We start from the raw sequence: 18,961 nt of genomic DNA on the forward strand, positions 1-18,961 counted from the left end.
CTGCCCTTGGGAAGAGAGGGGGGAAACTGTAAATGGCTCAAGATGTTCTGCGGGGGCTGCATCACTGGTGCTCTGGGTGGAGACTGGTGTGTGAGCACTGCAGGGGGGTGCCCGGGACTGGCCTGTTCAGGTGGCAAGGGAGCTGTTGTAAAAGTTTTTGGGGAAAGATAACAGGGCAATCTGCCCTTCTGGGAAGCAAAGGCAGAGCATGTACATGGGCTTTTTTTTCAGGACTGCCCTGCCAAAATGCAAACAAAAAGAGTTCTAATGCTTCTGTACAACCTTCCTAGTGGTTGTTTGGATGAAAAATGTCGATGTTCCTAGAGCTAAGTAGTTTACGTACTTTTATGTAAATATCTTTATTGTTTTAGATTGTACTGGGTAGTGGGGAATAGTCATCAGTCTGTATCATTCAGAACCAGTACAGATTTCTTTGAGTAATTTCCAGTAGTTACAGACTGTCTTGACAGGATAATTTATGTGTGAATTTTATACATTTCATATCATAACTTGCAGTTCACTACTGAACTGGACTCTTCCACTATATCTGAAAGGAATCCAGACCCCTCCTGAATTCAAAGTCTGAATATGCATCTGGATTCTTTTACATTCCAGAAAGATGCTTCCACTAATTATCTTATTTGTGCTTTATGTAAAATCTCTCAAAGTAGATAGTGAAGATAGTGCATCTGCAACTGAAGACTTAGGGTAAGTGGTTGAATTTTTGGCTTGGACAATAAAGATGGCACAGCAGCAAAAATCCCCAAATGTCTTTAGAAAGCAAACACAGAAAGGTCACTAAACAAAATTCACTAATCAGTTCCAACACATATGCACACAAGTATTTTTTCCTAGTATTCATTCAAGTCCCATTAATTGTTTCCTAACATTGACATTACTCATAGTCTTTTTTCAGAAAACATGAGAAATTTTATTAATTTAAAACTCTTCTGAATCTAGGCAGCTGTACAAATATACTATCCCCTCTCCTCTTTCAACGTTCCACACACCCCTGACGACAAATCTCTGTGATTTTTCTTCCAGGAGGATGTGTAAGAAAAGACTTCGAAAAAAGTTGTTAGGCACTTTTTTTATGGTTATTTTATATGTGCTTTCACTTTGCTTCAGGCAATGGCAGAAAAAAAAAATCAATCCATATTTGCATGGAATGAAAAGATGAAAAGGGAAAAAACCTCTTCCAAAATAATTAGCTGTGTGGTATAAGGAATGGAATAATCAAAAATACTTGACTTTTTCTCCTGCTGCTGCTGCTGCTGCTACTGTTGCTGCTGAGCCCTTAAAATACCCAGGCGCATTAAGAAAAATAGTTAGGAAGGTTTATTTTGGGATACAGGCTGCTCTTGTTCTGGAGAAAAGTAAATGCTAGCCTTTTTATGAAGCCTGAAACCTCCCCAGTTCTAATTTTGGAGTGAGTGCTTTAAAATGCATCTGAGACCAGAAACAGCATAGCAAGGCATTTCTTTAGACAAAGATTAAATGGGTCAAGCACTCATTCACAATGGTTTGAAATGTGTCTACAATAGCTACAAATGAAAAGTTTTATGCATCCGTCTCCATGTCTATGGCATGTTTGTGTGTGCATATATAAATACAGAAATACATGTATTCACATAAACATCAGGATTTGTGTGACTATGTATCCACATGAACATACATGGTAAATGTGGTTAATCTTGCATCTCTTCCAAAAGGCTCTGGGAGACGCAGAAAGGAAATGTACTTACATTTAGTTTTGTCAGAATATACTTGAAAAATAGTTTATTAAAAATGTGAGGACTCCTGAATGACTGAAACATACAACCTTATTATGGGAGAGCATTAACAGTGGGTAACTCCGGCACGAAAGATTAATATTGCTTATAAAAAGCCTGGTGTAGACTGTTTGTTGTGCTGGCAGCAACACTGTATAGGAGGTGATTTTTTGGTGCCTGGCAATGATTTTTGCAGAACGTACTGTGTAATCATTGTCTACAATGCACTTTTTTCTACCATAAAACCTGTAGAAGGAATAATATGGCTCTCATTTTTCCTCTAGCTTCTAAGGAGAACTCTAAAATATATACCTCATGCCAGTAGCCCATAAACTCCAGTTGTACTAAGGCACTGTGCAATCTGAGGCTACCAAGATCAATAAAATCATTCGACCCACAAATATTTCTACAGCTATAGTTCTGTGAAAAGTTAGAGAAGCATATATATCTATATGTAGGAAAAAAAAGAGGCTATTGTTGGTAGGAGGAGCAAAATCTGCTGGATTTAGACAGCAAGAGAATGAACTGCAGAAATGTGATGTTCATGGTCTCATACCAGAGAAGTAGAAATTCAAGAGATGCAATACATTCAGGAAATAGATTTAAGAGGGATGGATGACTGTTTCTGGCAGTTGCTAATAAGACATAGAATATTTCCTGTCAAGGTCACTGATTTTACTCCGTTTCATTATCAATTATTAAATATCTCTTCCTCTTGTTATTAGTTAACAAGCTGTTTTCACATGAGGGGATGCCATTTGGTGTCCTGTGTGAGGTGAATTGTTGATGATGAATCAGGCTCAAAGCAGAGTGGTATCTGTCACAGGAAAATTGTTGTTATATCAGTACTAGCCTGCACTGTGTCCTGACTCTGTCAGGAGTCTCAAGAGGAAGGACAAGGTCTAGGTAGGGGTATAGAGCTTGATTATTTTTTTTCCTCTCTTGTTGTATGTGCTATACTGCATCAGTGAGAAAGATGGGTCTAGATTTTTCCACCAGTCTGATACTTCTCACATGCAATAAACTTCTTCCCAGTATGGGTGCAGGGAGTGTACTAGGTGGTCAGCAGTTGGCTCTTTACTCAGGCATGCTTATAGAGGACCACCTTACTATATGAACTAAGAATTATTAATTTTAATTTTTCTTCTTTGTCGCTGTAGGACACATGAAAGCACGAGGCGAGCCACCTGCTACTTGCAAGGTAAAGAAGAAAGTTTATTCTCTGACTCCGACCTTTATACTTTCCCAAAGATGACATTGGATTGGAGAGTGAATGGGCCACCTCTCCAAAAAGATTGGACAAACTACCAGTGCATCAAGTTTCTCCACCCCCATAAAAGTATGTAAACAATATGTTGTTTACAGAAATTGTGTGGGAAAGTTCTCCAACAGAATGTAAACTCAGAAGGCTTTAGAAAATCTTAAGAATCAGGGTGACACTTCTTCATCACAATGGCAGCTTAAATTGGAATTTAAACAACTGAGAGACAAAGAAGGGATTTGATCATATTAAAAAAATAATAAAAGCCTAAACTGCTTCAATACTTATATATATATATATAAAGAGCACATTTCAGTTCATTTTTTCCTCATAAAATTCCTTATCTAAGGAAAATTCTCTGAGATTCATTAACAAAAATACAGATCTTGCCAGCAAGTCAGTCCACAAAAAGAATAGTTTTCCTTCTGAACAGATATGGTATGTTCTTCATGTTGCTCTAGGAGGAAAAAAAATATTACTGAGATAATGTGGGCAAGCAGAAAATTCAAAGCACAATCATAAGGTCCCTCTCTAAAGAACCTAATGAAACTCTGAGGCAGTGAAAAGTTATCTGCTTTTTTGTGGAGGTGGATGGGGTAGGGATTTGGATACACCTGTGTTCATACATTATATTTATGTGCTCAGCCTTTTCTGTGTTCTGTTCTTCTTGCACCTTTGCTATTGAAGCAGCTTGTGTGCTTGCCTTTCAACCAGTTGTGGTCATAGAGAAGTGAGTTGGCTTAAAAAGTTTGAAAACTATGTGTTTCTTGAGGTTGTCCTAACTAAAATGAGATAATGAATTATAAGAAGAGATTATCTGCTGGAAGATATGAAGAGATATTTTTCAACTCTTGGGGGTAGGGATGAGAAAGGGGCATAGCAGACAATCCTGCTCTTTGCAGAGCCCATTTGCCTATGCCAAGAAAAAATGATGGATGATCATCTTCTGAAATTTGCTGCCTAGTGGATCTGGATATGAGGATTTTGGGAAAGACTGTAAATTGCATCTGACAGCTATATTTATAGTCTTTAACCCTGTTCTTATTGTGTTTTAAACATCAAAGGCAAAGAAAAGCAATGGTTGAAACACTGGAAAGCCTCAAGGAAAGTTACTAGGACTGACCAAAGAAATGGGGAAATAAATACATGCAGATTATCTGGACTATACTTAAAAATTGCTGTACGTAAGAAAAGGTCTTCAGGATTACATTTTTTGCCCAGTTAGTGTATTACTTGCTAAACTCTCTATTTCATCAGTTTTTCCATTTTGAAGACTGGTCAGTCACCTATGCTGCACTTTCCAGCTCCTCAGTCTCTGTGGCTGAGCAATGATTTTGCTTCCTTTTTCATATGTCCCATGGTGGCATACTGAAGGGTCCTGGAGGATAAGGGCAGTCATGGAGGGTCCTTAGGCCTCAGGAGCCAGGAACCCCATGCTTTAGGCGTGTGCATTGCAGGGTCTATTGCATTACGCAGCCACAGGATTTATCACCAGACAGCCCCTGAAGATGCAACCCAGAGAAGAGAGATGGCTCTAAGCTTGATGTGGTTTAGCCTTGCAGAATGTCTGGCTTGCACAGTGCTTTGTAGCAGAGCATGTCTTCTTCTCCTTGGAGGGCTGTTTTCTTAGAGAAATAAGCCTCATTGCCAAACATGAGCAACATTCATTCCAACAAATTGAACTGGGTATAGAATTTTCTGGAGTCCTCTAAGCTATTTTATGGAATAGGTGCTGCTGTAGTGAGCCTCAGAGCTTCTTTGAAAGCAGATGAGCATTTGAAAAAAGAGGAAAGTTTTAGAAAAAAAAGTCCAAATCCTTTACACTTCTCGAATCAACATTCCATCAGGTAAGCAACAAAGCTACTTAAGATAAACCTATATTCTTGTACATTTGCATATCTCCCCCCACTTTAAATAACGCTTGATGATAATAGCAAACACAAATAGCCTTAAACCTGCTAGAGATTTTGTTAATACAAACAAGAATAGAATTTCTAATACAATACTTCATAACCAGTATCTACAGAGATGCTATTTTCCTCTCCCCCTTCCTTTTAATCACCTTCCCAGTGCAAGAGGAATGGAGTGCTTTTTTTTGGCTAGAGATTTTCTTCATCCTAAATTATAAAAATATACCTGCTCTATTGGAAATTGAAGGGACAAACTGCTTTCTTTGAAACGCAGTACCTCTCCACAGTAAGGAACAGTTTTACAGGAAGTAAAGGCCTATATATATGTTGTGCTGGGAAAAGCTTTGTACCCATTTATTATTATTTCGATGCACTCCTGAAAAGTAAACTTCTTTGAAAAATTTAGGAGACAACTTTGTGAAAGGAAGGATGTGAGACCAACACTGGTCCTTTCTCGTATGCTTTTCCAAGACATCAGTGGCTGGTCTTCTAAATCACATGAAAATTATTAAGAACTTCAAGCACCAAGAAAAATGAAATCTGATTTCCCAGGATATGCATCTCCTGGTGGCTTGTGAGCTCAGTGATATTTCTTTCTAAGCTGGGGTTTTTAGAAAGACTATTTTTAGACTTGTCCTAGTTGATTCTCTTGGGTGTTCAGTAAAGTTTACTTACTCGAGCTAATAATGCGCTTAACTTTATTTGCCCAGCTAATGTTAGTGGTGCCTTGATGCTATCTCCATGGATACATTTAGTGACATGTGTAAGTCTTCACAGGTTTGGACATACCCTCAGCATTTGTGAAGCAATACTCTTATTTATCACCTTTTCTCACTCATTCATCAGTAAATCTTGATGCCCTTTATTATTTTTGACTCAGAAGGGACTGTATCTCAACAGGAAAGGTATGTGCTGTTTCTTCTAAAATTAATATATCTATTTCTGGCTTGCCAGTTGACTGCCAAAAACACTGCTGAAGATAATCTGGAGGGGAGCTTACTTACAAGTACTTACTGCAGCCTTTTTCTCACCTGGGAGTCCAATCTACCTCTTTTTTCTCTAGGCTATTTTCATTAAACCTGTAGTTATCTATCTCCTTTATGTCAGATTTGTTTTAAACTGGACAATCTTTTAAATAATTGAGGTTAAAGCTGTATGAAATCTAAGCAGATAAAGAAAGAAGCATGCAATGAGTTGTTTCTTTATGATACCAAGCTAACATGGCTGTGTAAACATTTACATACATCCAGCTTGCTGATACATGATTGAATTAAACAAGAGATGCTGGCTTTGCATATAAGCACATTCATTTTTACATATTAAATAATTAAGTATTAAATTAATTAATTAATATAATTAAAACAGGAAAAACCAAATCTGCACATAAATGATAAATAACTATACTACATGGTTCTTTGAAAATCGACATTACCTTCCCATGCTCTAAAAACCAGGAATGATTGCATATTAAAGAATATTCAAAATTAGCCTTATTCTCCTAGCCCTATTACTCCAGTAAAATAATGTTGGGCTCAATATTTATATTTAAAAAAATTAACTTGTTCAGGACAGTCAGGTTTCAATTTTAATGTGAAATTCAACCCATTTCCAGACACAGTAGTAATATGTCAAATTCTCATCCTCTGTTGATACATGGGATCACATGACTGTTTTTGATATTGCACCTTTAGCCACAGCAGAGGAAAGCGTGTTGTAAATAATACAGATTTCTCAGAACCTTGATGTACAGTGAGTGTATGCTCAGCTGATACCAAGAGATTAACAGGCTTTAACTGCAGTGTATGGCTGTTCCAACACATTTTAGGAAGAGACATGGTCTGTCAGTTCTGCCTTTTCTTTCTTTTTTTTTTTTTTTTTTTTTTTTTTTTTTTTTTTTTTTACCAAATTAATTTGGTTTCTTTCCTTTTCAGTTGTGGTGTTTATTACATATTGCCTATTGAATAATTTCTATGAATCTATCATGACCTGTAAAGTGCTTATGCCAATGTGGATTTTGGATCCCTGCACTTTGTGTTCCTCACTCTGGATATACAGACCACCTGGCAAGTTTTGATCCCCAGATGAGCTGATAACTCTGGTGCACATGCTTGGGATTAGTTATACCACAGATCCAAAATAGTGCTGCTGTAAGTTCTATTATTGGTCAGTATGGAAATTTGTTAGGGTACCTTCAGAAGGAAGTCTCTTAAATGAAGTGAAACAATAGAGAGTATTTAAAAAATAAGTAATGGCTCATGTTCTTGCATTTATTCCTCTCAATGTTCCCCTCACTATTTCCCTCATGTTACCCTCCAGATTAGCTGCAGCACTGTTTTTGGCAGTCAACTGCTGAGCTAGAAAGCGCAGTATTAATTTTAGAAGAGACATGCTCATACCTTTCCTGTTGATATACAGTCCCTTCTGAGTTGTTTGTTTTTCAAAAATAATAAAGGGCATCGAGATTTACTGATTAATGAGTGAGAAAAAGTGATAAATAAAAGTATTGATTCACATATGCTGAGGGTAGGTCCAATCCTGTGAAGGCTTACACATGTCACTAAATTTATCTAGGAAGGTAGTATCAATGCATCACTAACATTAGCTGGGTAAATAAAGTTATGCACATTATGAACTTACAAGATCAGTCTCTTTAGATTGCACAACTAGTAAATGAAAATAGCTGCTGCTTTTCAAGAGATAGCCACTTCTCTTCAGCTGCTTTTAACCTGAATGAAGTGTAATTTTGGAGAAAGTTTCATGCTCCTCTGTTTAAGAACATATAATTGGGCTGAAATTTAAAAAGGACAGAGGCAAAATGGCATAAAACACCATAGTGCCTTCCTTGCAAAAAGAAATCAAAGGATCTTCAGAATTTTGCATTCTTTTCTTTCAGTTAATAGTTAAAAGACAAATTAATATATTTTAGAGAAAGGTAGCAAGAGTTTACAAGGACATGAGGTGTTTAAAATTAATAGTATTACTTGGAATTGTCTGATGTAGTTCCCAAGCCATTCTCCATGATATTTGAAAAGTAATAGCAATCAGGTAAATCCCAGGTGACTGGAAAAGGGGAAATATTTTACCCATGTTTGAAAAGGGTAGAAAGTACGACCCTGGGAATTACCAGCCTGTCAGCCTCACCTCTGTGCCTGGGAAGGTGTGTTAAGGCAAATGGAGGACAGGGAGGTGATTCAGGACAGCCAGCATGGCTTCACCAAGGGTGAGTCCTGCCTGACCAACCTAGTGGCCTTCTCCAATGGAGTGACTAATTGATCAGTAAACAAGGGAAGTGTTACAGATGTCATCTATTTGGACTGCTATAAAGTCTTTGACACTGTTTCAACATCCTTCACCCTAAATTGGAGAGAGATGGATTTGGTGAGTGGACCATTATATGGATAAGAAATTGTTTGGATGGTCACATCCAGAGGGTAGTGGTCAGTGGCTCAGATCGCAATGGACATCAGTGATAAGTGGTGTCTTTCAGCAGGTATTGGGACTTGTGTTAACTGATATCTTCAATAATGACATGGACAAAGGGATCAAGAGCACCCTCAACAAATTTGCAGATTACACCAAGCTGAGTGGTGCAGCTGTCATACTTGAAGGATGGGATGCCATCCAGAGGGACCTGGACAAGCTCAAGTGGACCCATGGAAATCTCATGAGGTTTCAAGACCAAGCACAAAGTGCTGCATCTGGGTCAGGGCAACCCCTGGTATCAGCACAGGCTGGGAGATGAACAGATGGGGAGCAGCCCTGCTGAAAAGGACCTGGGGGTGCTGCTGGATGAGAGGCTGGACGTGACCCAGCCATGTGCACTCACAGCCCAGAGAGCCAACCATAAAAAGCAGTGTGGCCAGGAGGTCAAGGCAGGTGCTTCTGCCCCTCTGCTCTGCTCTGCTCTGGTGAGACCCCACTTGGAGTGCTGCATTCAGCTCTGGGGTCCCTAGCACTGAAAGGACATCAACCTTTTGGAGTAAGTCCAGAGGAGGCCAATAGGCCAAGCTGATCAGAGGGATGGAACACCTCTCCTATGAGGAAAGGCTGAGAGGACTGGGGTTGTTCAGCCTGGAGAAGAGAAGGCTTTGGGATGACTTAATTGCTCCCTTCCAGTACTTGAAGGAAACCTAAAAGAGATTGAGAAGTACCTTTTACAAGACCATGTGGTGACAGGGCAAAGGAGAATGGATTTTAATTGAAAGAGAATAGGGTTAAATTAGATATTAGAAAGAAACTCTTCCCTGTGAGGGTAGTAAGGTACTGGAACAAAGAGCCCAGAGAAGCTGTGGATGCCACATCCCTGGAAGTGTATGAGATCCAGATTGGATGAGGCTCTGAGCAATCTGGTGTAGCAAAAGCTGTCCTACCCATGGCAAGAATTTGGAACTAGATGAACTTTAACGTCTCTTCCAACTAAAACCATTCTATGATTCTTTGACTAAAACCTAACCAAAATGACTGAATGTAAGCACAAGTTCTTCAATGAATTTTAAAAACAAGTGAGGCAGAGGTTACATGCTGCCTCCAGGAAATCCATGCTTCTGGGTCAATTCTGGCCGTGCCAGGATCAATTGCAGATTGTCACACAATTCAGATTTTTGCAGTGTCACAACTTATTGTCTTCTAAGACCTTCAGTATTCTGGGACCATTTGAGGAACTTTTCTGGGGCCATCAATGACAGAGAACATACAAAATTATCTTCCTGTTGGTGGTATTGATGGATAATTTGGATGCCAGGATCTCATTAGCTGAACACCAACATTATGTGATGTCTGAAAAAAGGGAGTGAATCCATCCCTGACAAGCTGATTAATGCTGTGATGGTAGAGGCTGGATTTTAAGCCACACCAAAACCAGAATCTTGAGGTCTTTTAGGACTGGTCCACTCATGTAGTCCCTACCACAGTTTTATTACCATCAAAGCCATTTTTTGCTGACCCTTGATTTGTGTATGAGTCTCTGGCCTCACACTGAGTATACCTGTGATCATAATGTCCCGGGTTGTAAGATAAGTTTGTATTCTATTTGCCATCTGTTGGAGGTTGGGCAGGAATGGAGGAACCTCACAACCCACAGGGGAGCCAGAGATTGCTATCATCACTGAGTCTTGTCAAACCAAGACACACACACACAGCTCTTGGTCTGAGAAATGTTTTGACATGAGGCCACTGATTATACAAGAAGTTCAGTGTCCAATAAAATGAAAGACTTGTTACTACTTGAGCTGCTACATGCCCTCCCTGCAGCTGGTGGATTATACACGGCTGTTGCCAATGTTTTAGACAAACCAGGGCTATTGGGATCTGGATTAGAAACCACAGGCTGGTGGGCTACCTGGTGACTTTTCTCAGTCCTGACCACTGTTGTCTGTCCATAGTGTGGCAAAATGCAATAGTAAAGGACTGTGAATGATAGAAAAAACCAAAAATTCAGGTCTGTAGAGCAGATGGAGAGAGAAGGGGAAAAAAAAATCTTTCAAGTCTTTAGTTCTCAAATATTTTCAAGAATTTCACAATCTTGTATGGGACTGATTAACATTATTCTGGATTCTCAGATTAAAAAACAAACTCTCCTGGAACCTTCCCTGTTTTACTTCCTGACTGCTTGTTTGATTGAAATTTAAGCCAGTAGAAGAGAATCTTTGCTTATTGAAGCCCTGCTAGTACTAAAAGAGTTTTTAACAGGTATAGATTTAGGCTGTGATCAATACTAAAGCAGCTACATAGGGGAAGAGACTGTATCAAAACATATGTTTTACAGCTTCTGTGTAGTTCTCTGACCTTACTGCCTTCTTTCCTCCCATCACACCTATCTTAAGGAAAGACAGGACACAGACATAGTTCCTAGTTTATCAAAAGGATTGCAAATATGTTGGGATTTTTGTGTTTTAGGGATTTTGTTAGTTTATTTCTTTTCTTTTCTTTTCTTTTCTTTTCTTTTTTTTTTTTTTTTTTTTTTCTGGAAGTACAAAAGACAGGCATGGAAAGCAATGTTCTTCCAAAACTCCTCGTCCTTTATGATGCACTTAAGGAGCTCTGAAGTCCTGTCATAGTCAATTTCTAGAAATTTGATTTTTAAGCAGTCTGTAAGGACTGTGAAGTCTTATAGTCAGTATTCAGTAGCTTTAAGGTCGGATCTATTTTGAGATTTCAGTGATCAATAGGAACTTAATTGATTAAATTTGCAGTTACCGTTTCTTGCAACTTAATAGACCCAGATTATTTGGACTGTAATGGCTAGGTAGGATCATGTGTATATGAGGCAGCTAAAATACTTATAGTATGATGAAAAGAAGTTTTGCATTTTTAAATAGACTTGGTGGAAAAAGACTCCAATCAATGTTTGCTTGCTGCTTTACCACAATAGAATGAAAAAACACACGTTCAACTTTTAGTAGTTGGTATGAAAGCACAAAGGGTTGCTCTCCACACTCTTGTATTGTATAAGTAGATGAATGACATGTGATTGAAGTGGCTGTTAGACCAGAGTGTGGAGACATGATGCCTAGAGGACCTGATGCAATCTCTGCCTTGTTTATGAAGCTTCTATCATTATGTCTACAAGAAAGCCACCTTTTTTGTTCACTTTATTATGTACCTCATAAAATAGAGAAAAATTGCATGTAAAAGGGAGATTCTGTTATAGAAAAATATCACAATAAATAAATATTCCAAATGCTCTCTCTTTCTCAATGTAAATAAATACTTTCTTTTAGTTTTGATTATTTAACACATGATATTGGAAAAGCAAAACAATATTAAACAAAATCAAAGAAAATAGTCTTTGTAAAAATTTTATTCCCAAGACTCAAACATAATATTCTAAGGTTGTCAGTTTCTATTTCAAGGCTGTTTAAAAAAAATTATAATACAACAAATTAATTTTTCAAATATGCTGATATTTGAGAATCCTGTATTTTGACAGAACTCAATATGACTCAAGAGAAGTGGCTTGAAAACCAGGCATTTCTGTGACCTAATATCATAATTACAGAAAGAATTGAATAATGAACCCTATGAGCTCTGGCAAAAATGCAAGAGAAATAATTAAAACAGCTGACCATTTGAATTAACAGCCTCTCTAACACACTCCTATCACTTACCAGGGCTTTGTTATGGGAGTGTGGATGGAAGCATGGAGGGTACACTGACCTTCATGTCCATCTGTACTTTGCTCCATTTGGCCTGGGAGACAACACACACTCACCTGGGGGGTTCCAGAGCACTCCTGAGGGAGATCCTCTGCTCTGCAATACCTGTAGAGAAAATAAGACATCGCCAATGCGTGCACCCACTCTGGGTACAGAAACAGTGTTTAGTTTTGCAGATAAAGTTATGCTCCGCAGTGCAAATGGATTTTCTCTCTTCTATTTTTCAAGCATTTAACTATTTTTGTATTGAACTGATGTGAAATTACATGAGCTTGGATAATGTGAATAATGCATGAGATTTAAGACAAACACATGAAAGGAGCTTATTTTTCATGTCAAACAATTCTTTATTTTTTATGGTACAAATTAAAAGTGACAGATCTGAAGCTGTTAAGAAATACACAAAGTGCAGCTTTACTGACCATACAGATATTGCTCTAGATTAAGTACAGTTTTTGTCAGTTTTTTTATTTTTTATTTTTTTCATGTTAAGCAACCTGTGCAGATAAATCAGCTTTGGTTTCAAAGTCAGAGTAATAAGGAGCTTTTAAATATCCAGTTTGTATTCTTGGTCACAAGTCCACCATATCCACTCCTTTTTTTTTTTATTCATATTTTTTAACAACACAATACAGTCCGTTTTGTACTGCCATCTTTCCCCTTGCATGCTCCATGCACGGAAAAACAGATCTCTTTGCAGTGCTTCGTAAGTGACCCTGGTGACCATTCTGTAGATTATAGCACATAGGACAAAAAAAATAATAATAGTAATAATAATAATTAATAATAATAATAATAGTAATAATATCACTTTTTAACAATAAATAAACGAATGTGCCCCACATAGTCTCAAGTTGGAAACAAGCAAACCACATGACAAAAAGCTCATTACAAAATGTTTTCCAAACAGATTTTACAGTCAAACATTGACATGGAAATCAATTTCCTCTTTTATCTTCTTACTTGAATGTTGGTCAATAACTGGTACAAGTAGAGTGCTGAGGTAAAACACTGATGAACAGTTTTATTTTTGTATTTTTTTAAAATAGTAACAGTTTAGTATTGCGAGATTGTCAGCAACATTTAGCCATATCTATACAATGTGCATATACCTACATACATTGAGCTTTGGTCCAGCATTGAGAAGACGAGCAAAGGCATTTTACATATTTCTTTTTGGTTATAGCTTGAGTTCTTTGATACGCCTCTACTTGTTCCTTCCTAGCTCCTTTTGCTTCCTTGTTCTCTCTCTTTTTCCTTTTTTTTTCTCTTTTTTTTTTTTTTTTCCTTTTTTGGCTTTTTAAAAATTTTTTTTCAGTAATAATGTAAAGAAATTGGAACCATTTGAATGCATTTGATTTCTTCAACTGTCCAAAATAGCTTTTTAGTGAAAAACATAAAAAGACAAAATTAGAAGAGTAAGTGAACCCTTGGTTCATTATTCAAATAATATTTTATATATATTTATATATATATATTAAAAAAATCAATTATCAACAAAGTGGAAAACCATTAAACCTTCACATATGACCGAAGAGACTTTTGTTTCATTTGCTGGTAGCAACCTATCTTTTAGTCACATGCAAAATTAAAACTTATTCAATTTTTATCAATACATGAAAATTGTTTACAAATGGGAACCAGAAATGTTGTCAGTAACATAACAAAACAAAATATTTATGGCCCTCCCAAAGATGTATGACTCAGATACAATTTATCTTCCTAAGAATCTATTCAGGCACCATTTATGCCTCATAGCAAAAATTTGTGTATTAAAAAATTAACATGAGAAGCATTACAACACTTTATAAATAATTTACAAAACATAATACAAAATCAGAAAACTGTAAAAAAAAATCACTGCACATGAATGATTTTAAGACTGTGGGATGAACATTATTTTTTCTTCCATGCTGGCAATTTATATTTATTTTACATTTTCACTGTCCTAGTTATATCCTTCCGATATGTACTTTGGAACATAAAAGAGCTTATATAACTGCTGCCAGCATATTTTTAAACATTTAGTATCTTTCATACAATGTTTGGTTAACATTTTTTTTCTTGGGGGATTTTTCTTCACAGAATTTAGAGCAGTCCCTGGGAGAATTGGAAATTTAGTTTTCAGGCAATGAATGGTTGATGGTTTTGTTCCCAGGCTGTTGGTGGTGGGGATGGAGTGGGGGAGGGTACGGCCTTAAGGATGACTGAACATGTAATTGTGTATGTGGCATTAATGACTGGGCAATTAGGAGTGTTCTGGAGACATGGGTAGGATTTCAGGAGTAACTGCTTCCAAATATGATTTATTCATCCTTGCTTTCCTATTAGGTACTGGATGGCGGTCTGATCGTTACATAGATTGAACAGTGGTGACAGCTTTAGACCTGTTTGGTATAGACTACATAGATATTTCTGAGGATATAGGTATCTATGGAGAGAGAGGGTATAAAGAAACCCCAGAGGGACAGATGTTGCTGTGAGACTCTAATTTACATGGCCTGCTTGGATAAAGCATCTACTTTGTCCCTCACTATTTGCCAGTGGTTACGGAGGTGTTTTTTACCTCAGCAGTTATTTATATATCAACAGTTGAAAAAGAGTCAGTAACAATTGTCACTCTCCTCCTCATAAAAGGAAGACTGAAAATATCCTAAACATATCCTGCTGAAGCATGAAGTCTAAAATGCATTTGCTGGACATGAGCTCATCCTGGAGTATTCGATCCTTAGTGTGCTCCAGCACTGACCTTTGAGAGTGCTCACATTTAGAAGCAGCTTCTGGCCCAGCTGACGGTCTCCGAAATCTTAAAGCTCCACCAACCATGCAGTAAATACCCCACTTTACAAGGCAAATCCCATTAATAAAATACTGAGGGCCAGATTCAAAGCAAAGTGAAATCAATGAAAGTCTATTTCTTTCACTTAATTTTGGATATAGCCTGGAATTTTTGAAAACTCTTTAGTAAGAGTGGTGTTATTTGAAGACTCCAGCACTTCAGGCACTTCCTTCCACATCCTAAGTAGACCACCAAAAATCCAGCACAACCATTCTGAAGTCAAGGAATGCAATCAGGAGTTATACCAGCAGAATTTTACCATCTCTATTTTACCATCTCTGAACCAATTATCTGATGTTATCTTTTGGGATGACCTGATCAAGATGCAGCTTCTACCCTAATGGTGGACTGAATCCCAAAGGCTTGAGCATAAGTGAGCAGAAGATGAAGATTGCAGATGACCTTCACAGGTCAGACCACACCCTATCAAGAACCTGAAACACCTTTCTCTGCCTCTGAGTCTTGTATGATCTAATGACCACAGCATTTTAGTAGATCCTTGTCCAATCACAAAGGAAGCCACAGAGATAAACTGTCTGTAAAGAAAAACCAGTTCCCCTGAATCATATTGCAGGTGACCTACCTTATATTGTCAAGAGACACTCAGTGTTTTTCCCTATGTCCCAATTGCTTAGTCTAGCCAGTGGCCACGGCAAACACCTGCAGAAGCACATCCTCCTGCTAAAGAAGCCAACAGGGCTTGCCATCAATATGACATTAAAAAAAGCCAGCAGGAACAAAACACTACCATCAAAATTGTCCATAGTGATGTAATGATCAAAATAGCCTCATCTCTTCTCAGCCTGTCCACTTGTTTTCATCAGAACATCAAGAAATTTCTTTGGCTAGCAGGCTTTGGAGAGAAATTGCTTCAAATGGAACCATAATGTAGCTGCAGTACTGTACCAAGTGTGCAATTTATATTTATACTAAAAAATGAGTTTTGGTAACCTCTCCAGGTTCATGGCCAAAGGACAGAGAAATCTCAAGCTACACATTCAACAAAAAGCACAATGTTCAGTGTGAGTTTGAGAGTCCGTCAGATATAATCCTAATCCTTCTTCGTCCTCATTGCATTCCAGCATATAAAAGTGTTCAGATTTCACTTTTCTTTTTAAAATTCCTCAAACAGTGCTGGATTTTGGGGGCTTGGGGAAGGGGTACAGAAGGAGGCAGCAAATAGAATCAGGAAAAAACCAACAGAAAAAGAAATGTAAACCAAGACATACACCCTTAGAAGACAAACACTAAACCCCACAAAATCACAATAAAAAGTACTTATTTTTGGCACCCAAACATTAGGAGATTGCAAAACTGTTGACTAAAAGAAAAGAAAGTGAGGTGACTACTATGGAATGGCTTTGTACACACCTGCAGGGGGTACAAACTAGGATGAGAGAAATTAATCCTATATTCCTCTTTGCAAAATACAAATGTAAAAATTTGTAACACAATTTTACACTCATAAAAGAGTAGACTAACAATCTAGTTTGCAATGCCATGTTTCTGACTTTGGTTAATAGATTTCATAGTGAATTAGCACTTGATACCTGAAAGGTTACAATCACTCCTCCAGGTGGCAGGCTTGTATTCTCTTTTAAACAGATAAAAGTTTTTTTTCTTTTTTTTCTTTCCTTTTTTTTTTTTTGCTGCTGTTTGTTTTGTTTTTCCTTAAAATGTGTTAGTATTTTCATAATATACAGAAAAAAATTAAGCAGTTATTTGGTTTACTTTAAGTCCATTAAAAAAAAAAAACTGGCTTTTTCGGGTTTTTTTTGGGGAACTAATTCTACCACACACACTCTAAGTGTTGTGTATTTTTTTGTTTAGTTTTTTTTTTTTTTATAGGAAAACCCATGGACATTTATAAACTGTCCTGTCCTTCTTGTAGTTTTCTCAGTCTTTTACTTACAAGGGTGATGAATAGGTATTTTCACAGAGTTCAAATGGACACATTTCAGTTGTTTTTTTTTTTTTTCTCTGTGTGATTTGGCTTTTTTTTGTTTTGCTTTTAGGAGTTTTCTTCCAGAGAGTCTGTTAAAGGCTCCATAGGAACTGCTGTTGCAGGCTCGTGTTGTTTCAAACGTTTAATTGTGTTCTTCAGTGCTTGCCTCTTATTGCAGAACCAAACTCTAACTACTTCCCGGTCATAGTTCAGTTTCTCTGCAATCTCTGTCATTTCTTGCCCAGAGGGATGCGTGTTCTTCTCAAAGTGGGCATTCAAGATTTCAAGGGCTTGTGGCGTGAATGAGGTACGCCTCTTGCGCTTTTTGGATGGTTCGCTCCCAATAAACTCGGTAAGGTTCTGCATCCCTGCTCGATGGCGGGCCTCAGCCTCAGCCATCCACCGCTCAAGCACCGGCTTTATCTTCTGGGCACTTTTAGGGGTGATGTCCAGCTTTTCAAACCTGGCAGGATACAAAAGGCCAGGGTTCAGTTTGGCTGTCAGACTGCTAGCTATAGTGTTCTCTTGGGCTTCCTGTGGTAGGAAAAAGTGGCTTCTCAGGATGGTGTGTCTGAGGGAAAATTGAGAAAGAAGAGTCTTACACTGATGCTCTGCCAGGGTGGGACTTCCTGCCTGCCTGACTAATTGACTGGCAGAGGTAATTTACAGTAGATTATGAAAACTGTCAGGTATATCTATACATAAATATAGATATAGATATATATATATAGCTAGAGATTTAAGCTAACACAAAATGAGCACTACAACAAAATTCTAAGTACACTAAATAATACAGGTTAAGAATCACATTGTCATATTTCTGATGATCTCCAAGACCCTTGAGTCTAAGTTTAATTACAGGAAATGATATCAAAGGCATTGTTTTTATCATCTTGTCTTTGCGTTTAATCCTTTTGTTATCCCTCCCATCCCATGTTATCCAAACACCACAGCTTTAATAATAAAAACCAATGGCAAATACTTGTCTCTGAATATCAGGTTTCCTTTCCATTTTTCAGCAATTTTCACTGTTTGTAAGTTAATGCTATATCCCTTTTCTGGGTTGGAAAAAAAATTCCCATAGCCACAGTGGTGTTCAGCTGAAACAGCTGGACACTTTGCAATTATCTTGCTGTCCCCACAATGTGCAAAGACAGACTCATGTCTTCCAGATGAAACCCAGCATAACAGTCCACTAATACACTGCGGCACCAAGCTGAGTTTATTGTGGGATTTCTGCAAACTGTACCAGAATGATATCATTTCCTGTAAATGAGGTCTTCTATATATCATTTTGCCATCAAAAGTCTTTTGCCAAACCAGATTTTACAAGTATTATAAAACATCTGGAAAAGCAGCCACACAAAGCTTTAATCCTTTCAAAAACAAGCAGAAGAGCAGAATCCACGTTTCAAGTCCTATAAATACTTGTTTCTTTCATTTGCTAAACATTAAAAAAGTCTTAACCCAAGTTCTTTGGTGCCATCCATTTGTATTTTCCCATTTTTCTCTGTCCACTCAGCACGTTGAGGTATTTAATGCTGCAGAAAGGCAACAATTATTGGATGTCGCTGCTGTGCTCTCCAGCCCAGGCGGTGCTGAAGCACCACCACCACCACTAACCACAGAGTGCTCTGGAGATGAGAGGAACTCAATCAATCTCTTTAGGCCAATAAACTTGGTGGAGTTTCTGGACATTTTTAGTGTCTCCATTCAGCACGTGGAGGCAGCAAAAAATATTCCAGCATGAAACAAAGAACTTCTCACAAACAAAGAATAAGACAAAGAATAATTTCAGATAATGATACTCCAAAGACTTTGTAACTGGTGCCTGATGTCTTAATGTGGTGTTGACTGCAAGGTGTTATTCCTTGGTGTCCAGTGATATTTCAAGCTGAAGGATATATTTTAAGATGTATTGTCTCAAATAAAAGAAAATGCTGCTATTTGCATACAGAACATATCAAGGTGGTATATTGCTCATAAGACCTGCATAGGCCACCAGGAGATTCTACTTTTCTCTTTGAGCTGGTTGTTCAAATTGCTTGCCTTACTGCCCCTTCCACTGACCTGGAGTTCA

General features: G+C 37.8%; 1 protein-coding gene across 13 annotated transcripts in view; it reads right to left on the reverse strand.

Moving 5' to 3' along the window:
- POU6F2 (POU class 6 homeobox 2) overlaps nucleotides 1-18,961 on the reverse strand; it is a 354,882-nt gene that overhangs the window by 32,256 nt on the left and 303,665 nt on the right. For 9 of the 13 annotated variants that reach the window (XM_021546724.4, XM_021546659.4, XM_021546704.4 and 6 more), the window contains one exon: nucleotides 12,421-17,452. In XM_021546724.4, the coding sequence (XP_021402399.3) occupies nucleotides 16,948-17,452 (505 nt within the window). In that variant the 3' untranslated portion in view covers nucleotides 12,421-16,947. Of the gene's footprint in view, nucleotides 1-12,153; nucleotides 12,203-12,420; nucleotides 17,453-18,961 lie in introns of those variants that run through there. The other 4 variants (XM_021546755.4, XM_085570635.1, XM_021546677.4 and 1 more) reach the window with 2 other exon arrangements.

The sequence above is a fragment of the Lonchura striata genome, chromosome 2 (genome assembly GCF_050655825.1).
Source record: "Lonchura striata isolate lonStrDom1 chromosome 2, ASM5065582v1, whole genome shotgun sequence".
Taxonomy (NCBI): Eukaryota; Metazoa; Chordata; class Aves; order Passeriformes; family Estrildidae; genus Lonchura; species Lonchura striata.